The 10,681-nt window shown below is 33.5% G+C and overlaps 1 protein-coding gene across 2 annotated transcripts in view; it reads left to right on the forward strand.

Annotated features, from left to right (window-relative positions):
• Positions 1-9,542, forward strand: part of PXDN (peroxidasin) — a 90,283-nt gene extending 80,741 nt beyond the window's left edge. For both annotated transcript variants that reach the window (XM_055810689.1, XM_055810690.1), the window contains 4 exons: positions 1,727-1,847; positions 4,482-4,614; positions 5,871-5,984; positions 6,627-9,542. In XM_055810689.1, the coding sequence (XP_055666664.1) occupies positions 1,727-1,847; positions 4,482-4,614; positions 5,871-5,984; positions 6,627-6,749 (491 nt within the window). In that variant the 3' untranslated portion in view covers positions 6,750-9,542. The remainder of the gene's footprint in view (positions 1-1,726; positions 1,848-4,481; positions 4,615-5,870; positions 5,985-6,626) is intronic.
• Positions 9,543-10,681: the final 1,139 nt, after the last annotated feature.

Here is a 10,681-nt window from a genome sequence, read left to right on the forward strand (position 1 = left end):
ATAGTCAAGAGAACTTTAAGCAACAGATTGATTTAAGAAAAAAAATTCCTCTAAAAACTGGCTCTTTCTCCAATGGCCCTTCAGTGTGACCTCTTTTCTCACCATACTATAAATATAAAAGTGTCTAAGAGTAATCAAAAATGCCTTCGTGCCAAGCATCTTACAGACACAGCAGTCTGTTCCCATCTGAAAGAGCTTAGTTTCTGAGCAGGCAGCAAGAAAATTGTGTGAGAAAAAGCAGAACACACAAGAAGAATGAACAATATATTGGCAGTAAATATAATCTAGTTCTTTGGTGGTGCTGTTATTATAGGAGGAAGGTAATAAATTTCCTCAGGAATGGGACAGGCTGCAAAGAGAGAAAAGGGAAGAATAATTGTGGATAAATTAATGATAAAAAGAATGATCTATAGGTATTATTTTTGAACTGAAAAATCAATTAGTATTTTTTGATCACTCTTTTTTTTTTCTATCGTAAATGATATTAACCCATAGACAAACAAAGTTTTTCCTAACAGGGAAATTGTAATAGTCTAGTTTTAGTAAAAGTCCAGTACAAGTAAAAGTAGTCCAAGACACCTATTTTTGTATAATCACAGAACTACTTTACATTTGTTTTTAGAGTTGCTCTGTTCAAGCCTCTTTTTTTGACTTGTAACTTGTGCAATATTTTGTGTTCATACTTTAGGTATTTGATCTAGCTACTGCTAAATTTCAGAAAAATATAAAATGTTACTGACTTTGTGAATAAATTTGAAACATTAGAGAAAATAACTTCTTTCCCTGTTAAGTTGCTTCCATGGCTCACTGTGCTAATACCAGACTTAGCTGGGATATGTCCATGGGATTCTGTATTTCAGCTTTCTCTTCTATTTTCTTAGCAGTCTCTTTCCTTCTAATAGTTGAACAAGCTGTTGGTTCCTGCTGCAGCTTGGCCCATTATAACTTTTTGTTTTAAAGCTTCTGTGAAGAGAAATGAGAAAACTTCTATTTTCTCATTGTCTCCTCTCCAAAGTGCTGTTCCAGTTTTGTTTTCCTTTTTCAAGTAGGACTCCTTCCAAATACTCACTGTGTTTGGAAGGCAAAATAAAGTGAACCGAAGGAAAGACATACTTCATTCTGTGAACACGTCCTCTTAGGATCTTAGAAGATTTCTCTCATGATTATTCTCAGGCTTGAGATTTTCACTCTGTGGTAGAAAGTATCTGAGTAACTCGTGATACCTTCAGATCCCTCAAATTTGGTAATAGGGCTGGTCAACCAGTAAAATGTGTCTGCAAAGTTCTCCAGGATTTAATTAAAGATTCTCTTTCAGATGCCAAAAATAACAGGAATAGATAAGGAAGCAACAGGCTGTTTTTTCTGTCATTGTTTTCCTCCATATGTAACTACCCCATTCCAAAAGCAAGAAATAATGAAAACCCAAGAGAGCCTGAATTTCAGGAGTGAAAACAATAGTTAAAGTAGCATTGATAGGTTTTTGAAAATAACGTTTATTCCTTTGTTTCATACTAAAAAGCTGGTCTGTGAATAATTTTCTGCACCCATCTGGTTTAAATGCTGTATCACTGAGATATATTTAATGGCTATCAAACAGATTCCAGAGGGATCAGACAATGTGTGATTCAATTGGCCTTTGCCAATTCAGAAGACACTGTAAAATCATATTAATATTGTAACTGCTGAATTAAGCTGTAGTAATGTGTAATTTCTTGTCTCATTTCAGACTGTAGAACTAGAGGACAGTTTAATGCATTTTCATATCACTTTCGGGGAAGACGTTCTCTTGATTACAGCTTTCAGGAGGACAAGCCCTTGAAGAAAATGAAAATGTCCAAGACAATAAGGTGAGATTTTTTTATTTTGTTTTCCCCAAAGTATGAAGAAGCATTTCTTTTCAAAATGGAAAGAAACTCAATGATTTCTTTGTAAGTGCATACCACTTTTTTTCTACTGTCTGCTTTCTCAAGTTTGATTGATGTATTTCATTCTGACACTTGAACTGTACACTACAACTACAAATTGAAAACTGCAGAGTTTGCATTTTTTTTTGTGGTATAGCACAGTCTGTGGTAGAGTCCTGTATGAGTTTGCTATTTTCTTTTAAGATGCATTTTGTGAAATTCTGATGCTTATCTGCTAACAGTAAAACACCTTTTTTTTTCCTCCAAGCTTAAATTTAAGACCCTTTGTAAGTGACACAGTATAGTGCTTTTGTTTTTTCATTGGTTTTCATGAAAAGACTCTGTAATGAAGCATAATTTGGGGGATTTGGAGTCTTACATTCCTACTGTAACCAAACTGAATTATTTCTGTTTCTTCCTTGGAGCTGCTAGGTCCTCCTGTAGAAATAGGAGGAAACCAAGTGTTGATAACACTAGCATAAAAATTTGTAGTAATTTGTATGGATTGCTTCTAGTACCAAAATACTTAGAGCTGGAGTGGAGAACAGTAGTGATACAGTGTTGTTGATAACTCCATAATCCTCAAAATGCTCTAGCAAGGAAGTAAATCACAATGTCAGTCAGAAATGATCAACTGCTCAGGATCCCTGTAATTTCTAGGGAATCAAAATTTATCTGTGAATTAGTGAAATGAAATGAATTTTGCTCAGACCAAACATTTCTTGCGAAGTTCCTTCATGATGAGCAAATTCGAGATGCTTTTGAATGATAGTTCTTTCCAAAATTATCTCCTTGACTGAGATGACCAGACAGGGTCTACCCATGCTGTCAAGGAAAGCGGCTAGACAGATACATAGGTAAATTTATTTCAGCAGTTTCAAATACTCACGTGGATGTTATAGCACGGGAAAAAACACCACCATTATATTTCACTTAATTGATAGGAAGCTGTCAAGAAGTAATAGAGCCTTTAGATGTCTAAGATTTTAGACAAAAGCAGACAGAAGCTAAGTATAAACTTACTTATAGATGATAAAAAAAGACAGGTTCCCTTGAAGTAATCCTTGAAGAAGGATGTTTAGTCTGTCTTTGCAAGTGAACTGTTAGAAGTTTTTAAATTTACAAAACAGCAATTCACTTCTTAAAGATGCTAGTCCCATAATGAATAGTCCCATAATGCTAGTCCCATAATGAGGATTAAATGAAATAAAAATAGAAGCAACCACCCCCCCCCCCCCATATCTGAGAAACTTCCTGTTTTCTTTAACTTGCTGTTTGACTGTTTCAGAAATGAAACTCAAAGATCTACAACAGTCCAGTTACTAATTATGACTACAAAATAGTAAATTTACAATACTTTATTTATAGCATAAGTAAAGCTAAACACCCTCAGTCCTTCAACATTCGCATCAGTTCTCATGCTCGTTGTTGTATTATATTGCATTTGTGGTGAGAAGATTTTTTCCTCCTTTTTTTTCCTTCTCATTTTCAATAACTTGAGCAGGTGGGGAAGATTAAACTTTTTGTTATACAATAGCAGCTGGTTTATTTAAATTTTGGCATGTTATGTTGCTTAGAGTTCTTTTTCTTTAATTTAGATGAAACTATGGGAAACCAAGTAGCTTGAACACCTGCCAATAAGTGCTCTTTTAATTTATTCAGAAGGATTACAAATCATGAGCCCTATTACATGAGAGAGGATTTCTTTGCCAGTTCATTCTTTGGGTATCCCTTAGCTCTGGAGAAGACATGGTAACGCAATAGGAACGCTTGTTATAGATTCAAGAATCTTAATGTGATGTGCCTTAATAATTAGTGTTATCCTTGGTTTTGAGTACATGTTTTCTAAAGTGGTGTCAAATAATATATTATGATTTATAGACAGTTCCTTTGATAACTGTTTCCCATGAACAGATTAAATTAATTAACATAATGTAGTGTTGTACTTCTCTTATCAGGTATCAGCTGAAAAGTGCTATAAACAGAAGACTAGATATTGTGTTCAATAATCAGTATTGATTTCAAATGGTAGTTAAAATGGGACACAGGAATATGTTATTATCTAAAAGTACTTCTCATTTATTCATGAAAACCAACTTTTTCCTTTTCAAAGTCATATTTCTTTAAATATGTGTTTGGCTAATGAGTATCTAGAGGGAGAAACTGGATCTGAAAGCGAAACCTGAATTTTGTATTTGGGAGTAACACTTGGTTTTGGTTGTTTTGTTTTGGTTTTTTGTTGGGTTTTTTTTTTTGCTTTCATATCGAAGGCTTAAGAGATTTACTAGTGGATTTAAGGTGTTGCTTTACAGTGCCACTGATGACAACTTTGTTTCCCCCTGCATGAAATACATATGTTATTTTTCTAAGTAGAAGAAATTCCCTGTTGCTAGTGATATTAACAATAATCCACAGCTCACTTGACCTGAGACTGTCTTCAGCACCAGTGGGTCTTGTGTGCTGTTGTGGTTCCTACCTTTGTTGGTTACGCTTCTTTTACATTTTTGCTGTTTTAAAATATCTAGCAAAATAATAAAAGTTAGATGAATATCCTGACTTGGTGTTCGTTTGTTGCAGTTCTGTGAAACAGAGTAAATATTTTCGTAATGCCACATCAGCGTCTAATGAAAATACTAACATGCCTGCAGTGAATGACTTCAAAGAGTTTGTTTTGGAAATGCAAAAAACTATTTCAAGCCTCAGAAACCAGGTAAAGTGCTATAATGGGTAGTTTCTAATTTTATATTTAATCAATAATGTTTTCCTATCACCATTCCTCTTAAGTTTTTAGTATTTGGACATCTACTTCAGCCAAAATCCACCACATACTATCTCAAAAAAAAACACAACACAGTGTGTTTTTATTTCTATGTTCTTTTGAAATCATACTGAAATATTCTACAATTAGTTCCACTTGACTTTTGAACCTGAAGCCTTGTGTAACCATTGTTCCAACCCAGGGGATTGGAACAGGATGATCTCTAAGGTCCCTTCCAACCCAAACCATTCTATGATTCTCTACTAAACATGGAATGAGTCTTTCTTTAAAAATTTGTTTGTAGAGTTAATAAAATCTTTTTTTCCTATCTGAAATGTATAGAATCTCTGTAAAACTGATTCAAATGTAGTCTTCATAAAATAGGCCAGACTACCGTTGTAATCATAGTTCAGATCTAGATCACTTTAAGAAGACTTTTACAACATGGCATACACAAACTCTTTATTCAGAATAACTGCCATAGTGGAATTCAGTTTTAAAGATGTATACCTTAGAGGACAGACAAATCCAAAGTGGGCTAAAATGTTTGCCTAGAATAATTAAGTTCCTTCAGAGCAGCTTTTCCATGTAATTTATAGATACAAGTCATGTATTTATTTGCATAGTAACCCAATTCCATCTTTGATGGTATTATTTAATGCTTGTACTCATCAATGCTCCCATCTTGACAGTGGAAATGCTATGTTAAGACTTATTACGTTTCAGTAAGTTCTTCTGTTTTTTCTGGATGTAAAAAAGACAGAGGGATTGTTAAAAATGATGCCTTTCTAATTACTGTTTCCAAGAAGCATATAATCAGCAAAATAACTAGTCATATAACCCCTTTTTTCATCATTAATGAAAAAATAGTCAAAAATCCAAGCAAACATTTTAAATTTTTATTGTTTTTTCCATTTCATTTTTGAAAGTTTAGATTTGCCTTTCCATGTGTCACACGTAGTTTATTTCTCTTTGTATGCTCTAATTGTATATTCCAAAGTTAAGAAAGATATATTTTCTGTTAGTTTTCTTTTGAAAGGCTGTTTCCATACATATTACCTGTTTACAATATTTTAGCATTATGAAAACTGTGGAGTGAGAAGAAAAACCCAGACAAGTATTTGTCATGGATTATGCAGCATAAAAGACTGAATACCTTGCACAAATAAAACCCTTTCTTTGATTATTAACTTTTTTAATGTTTTCAGATAAAAAAACTTGAATCTCGCCTCAGTAAAACTGATTGCACTGATGAAAAGGGTAAATCATATTCCAGCAATGAAACCTGGAAAAGGGACCCTTGTACTGTATGTGAATGCAAAGTAAGTATGTGGAAATCCATTTTGAGATAGAAATTATATTAGATTCTGCTTCTAAAACAGCAGTTCCAGTTTTGTGCATGCTAATTTCTGGGTAATCATTACTAATTGTTCTTTTTATGGATGTTCAGTTATTTGGTGCAAAAAAAATCATAATGTTCAGCTATCCCTGTCCTTGACACTGGTTTTCAGTCCAGCCTTTATATACTTTTTTTAACTTTCCATTTTCATTGATCTATAGTTGTACTGGCAAACTTAACTGCAAAGTGAGAGACTTCTTGAAAAGGTCTACTAAAATACATAAAAAAATCAATACAAGCTCATCTTAGTGCTAGATTTTAATTTTCTTTTATCATGGTGAAATTAAAAAAAGATAAAAGAAAAATGTCAGTAATTGGTATCCTAGAGTTCCATGCCTGAACATTAGATGAAATGGTATACTGCTCCATAAAAGATGGTATAATACAAAGAGCTTTCTCAGTATAAGTTTATGATGAAATAAACTATGTGGAGTTAATCATAATAGCCAAGATCTTAGAGAGGACAAATAACAGCGTGTTCTTCGCTGATATGAAAAATGTGTTTCTTGTTTGGAACATGTAGTTAAGTCTGTTACGGTTTTGTTACTTTTTTTTCCTGACACAGGTTGGTCAGATAACTTGTTTTGTAGAATCATGCCCACCAGCTGACTGCGAAGCGCCTGTGAAGGTTAAAGGAGATTGCTGTCCAGTCTGCTTAAAACAAAATATTATTAAAAAGAAGCCATAAGTCTGCTTTTTAAGAATTTAGGGTGCATACTCCTCAAATAATTTCAATGCCTGCTGATGGCAAAAACAGGTAACTACAGTCTTAACAACAGCAAGAAACCAAGATTTACAATATTCTAATGGTGCTGTAACAGTATAACGTAATGTATTTTCTGCCCGTGAAGGTAATCACAATGCAAAAATTAATGAAAGGGAAATTAGCAAACAGGTCAATGTTAATTGTGTATTAAACTTCTCAGGTTAGACAAACTCAAACTGGTGCTACTTTTAAAAGAACACTGTCAGGTAGTTTTAGGTACCCAAAATGACTGGGTTTAAGACTTACTTTAAAATGGACACTTCATTTCCTGTCTTTAATTAGCGACACTGAAAGTTTACTATCCCTTTTCAGTACCAGTCTGACTTGATATATAGCTCTTTGTTATTACATAGTAAATGCAGGGAAAATGAAAACACAAGGTCACTGTGCCCAGAGCAATGCTGTGGAGGGCCAGTTTCTGCGAACACCTATGCATGGAAATTCTGGTGAATCACACTATCATTTCTGCATCTGAACTAGCAAGGAAATAAAGAAAACTACACGACACCTTTCAACACCCATTCAAGGAGCAAAATTTATTAAGATTTTCAAAGCAAAAACCCTAGAATTAGTAAGTAAATAAAGAGAAAGGTAATTGGAAGGTACATTCAGTTGCTTTGTGTAAATTACGGATATAATTGACAGTGTTCCTCATTCTAGAAAATCATAGATGACAAAGTAGCATTTGATCTTAAAGTGAGCGTAATCCCTTTTGTCAAAACATATGTAATTGCTTGGCAACTTTTTTTTCCTCATTTATTTTAAATCATTGTAACATGATCATCCAGTTCAGTTTTAAAGCATGCTTCTCTTGATCTCAGATCAGCTCACGAGTTTGTGTGGCCCTGTTTTGAAAATGTGAAAAGATGTCACATGCCATTTTGTATACAAAGATTCCTACTGATTCATTGTGCATGTTGTCAATAGAAATAGGTTCCTGGTTATTTTGTGGCACTGTTTGTTGACAAAAAGAACAATCAAAATCAAGGATCATGAGTAATTGTGGATTGACTACTTTTTCTGACAAGGTATTTGAATTTTTTTTTTTCAGTTTCATCTAATGCATATATATTTTTACCTCAATATTTTTATCATTCAAGTTAAAAATTGTCTGCCAATGGACTTTATTTCCCATTTAATAAATGTTTAACGTTATAGAGTATATGTCTACACTAGCATTTCAAAGTTTTGTACTTTTTAGAATACAAAGTGCATATTTTTGACCAGGAAATATATATTATATTCAGTGAAGGACAACTATTATACCTCATTTTACAGCTTTTTTGTGTTTATTCAGAATTGATTCTCTCCTTGAATACTTAATATGTTAAAATTTATGGCTCTGTCCTTAAGTCCTAAGTCAGGACTAACTAGAACCAGAGCTCTTTAGTGGTGTAGTTCACAGAGTTCTGAGTTTATTGTTTAAATTTAGGGAACGGAGGTTTCAGTATCAAATAAATCTGCACAAAATTAAACATTGTCATCTTAAAAATTTTGCATTATGAAAACAGACGGAATACTTAATTATTGCATGGTAGATCAGATACCTGTCTAATAACTAACCTAGGACAGCAATATGAGTTCCGCTATATTATTTTGGCACATAACTTCTCTGATTACTAACATTAATAATTTCTAATTTGATAAACTGATACCATGAAACATTCAATCTTTGGTGTATCTTTAAAGCTTACTACAGAAACTCTTTTCATCTATGGTAGGAGCAATATGTACATGTGAATGGTGTGTTAAAGGTGTGTGGTAGAGGTACACATGGAACTACAATTTATATTTTAAAGAATATTTTAATTGATTTTATATACAATTTTTTGAATTATGTAATTTTCTATGTTAATACTTTTAGAAATTGTGTGTGGCGAGCATGTTTATCATACAGTTCCTAGAGGTTGTCATTCCTGTATTTCTTTGATACGCTGGTATTTTGTTGACTTTTGCTGAGAGTCCAAACCACATGTCTCGTCCTGTAATTCCAACTCAGATGGAACTCCCATTGACCTATAGCAGGAATTCCTCAAAGAGGGAGGATTGCATAGCTAACTCAAATATAATTTAACTGTCTAAACAGTTAAATAAGGCAGTAACACATCCAGCTGGTTATTACTTGCATTCTTTTATTCCAATTGTATATTAAATAAACTTTCTCAAGATTTCCACTTATACGAGAAGAGAGTTTCCATTTATACATTATAAAATAGTACCTTATATCTGATTGTTCCTTTTCTGCAGCCTCCAGAGTAAAGTGGGAGGTTTTCTGTGCTGTTCACTGTTTATTCATATGGTATATAAAATGGGCTTATGAGTCTGGATATGCTTAAGTAAGTGTAATACTGAGTTATTTTCCACCATCCATCTGATCATAAACCATGCAGGAAAAACAGGTCTTTATCCACAGTTTAAAATGTAGTCAGTCATGGGTTGTACTAATTCGCTTTCTTGCAGTGTCTGCAGAATCAACGTTGATTTTAACATTTCTGAAACAGTGGCCAATGGCTAGGTGACTATTTCCTCGGCATCCACTGTAAGAATATTACTGTATAATGTTGCAAATTTTACATATTTATTTTCCTTTTTAATGTTACCTAAACCAAAGTCTTTGTTGTTTTTATTTTAATCAGTAAATTTGCCAAAGAACTGTTTGCACTGTATAATGAATGCTTTTCAGTTAAAATAAAGTGGGCCACATTTCCAAGTAAATTCCAAGTGTATTATTCTCAGTACATGTATTGTTTAGATTGTTTGCAGAAGATTTCAGTGTGTAGGCTTTTATCAAAGATCCATATTGCTTATTTTATGCAGGATTTTCATGATCGAGACTCCATTGCTGAGAACTAAGCTGTGAGCTGATAATGAAACACACAGATTCAGTAGGTTCTTTAATATTATGGCACATAAATTAAAGCATCTATTCACTGTTCTAGGTGATATGAAAAAAATACACGCAGACTCAGAAAGGATATTTAAACATACACTTTTTTTCCTAGCACAAATGTGTATTTGAAAACTCTTAGTGCTGAACATTTTTTTCCCCACTTTTAATGGGAATGTCATAATAGTTACATACAGCCTGTTCTTACACAGTGTCCTCAAATAGATCCAGTTGTGACTTGCCTTCCAATGCACTTGATTCTACATTCATTCTTTACATCATGTCACAAATGAATATCCAGGTTCACACAATCTCAGCTCAAAATGAGTCTTCTGTGCAAGAGATCTTCTTGTTTACCTTATCTTGTTTCTCAGTCACAGAATATGAATTACTGCTGAACACATAATGAGTTACTCTCATTTCTTGGTGAGGTGTTAGGTTCTCTGGGGCCCTGGGTCAGTTCTTTTGTTAGATCCACCCGAGATTCATCTGTTTCTTCATGACTTCATAAAATAAAGCATTCTGTGGTACAGTATCATTGCAATTAATATAATTCTAAGTTCCCTTACAGTGAAATGGGAGAAGTTAAAGACTAACTCAAAGAAACAGACTTAAGAATCATCTTCAGGTTGCAGTTACCTGTGCTTCACTATGCTTTGATTTTGAGTATTGCGTAAGGCAAATCTAGAAAAGCAGAACTGCAATAGGTTCATTTATGTGTTTTCCATCAGGCCGGTAAAATACCCTGTTGCTTTTCCAAAATGTTGATGAGTACTATTCAGTCACTATCCTATGAAAATTTTAGGGCAATCAGATTTTTTTTTTTTCTCCAAAGTCAGATAAAAATAATTTGGCAAAGTACTGGTATACATTTTTCTAGTAACTTGGATGGATAATGCATGCTTTTTAACAGATATAGACAGTTCCTAAATTCTTAAGCCTAATCTAGTAGTGCTCAAATATTTAC

Source organism: Falco peregrinus, chromosome 7 (assembly GCF_023634155.1).
Source record: "Falco peregrinus isolate bFalPer1 chromosome 7, bFalPer1.pri, whole genome shotgun sequence".
Lineage (NCBI taxonomy): Eukaryota > Metazoa > Chordata > Aves > Falconiformes > Falconidae > Falco > Falco peregrinus.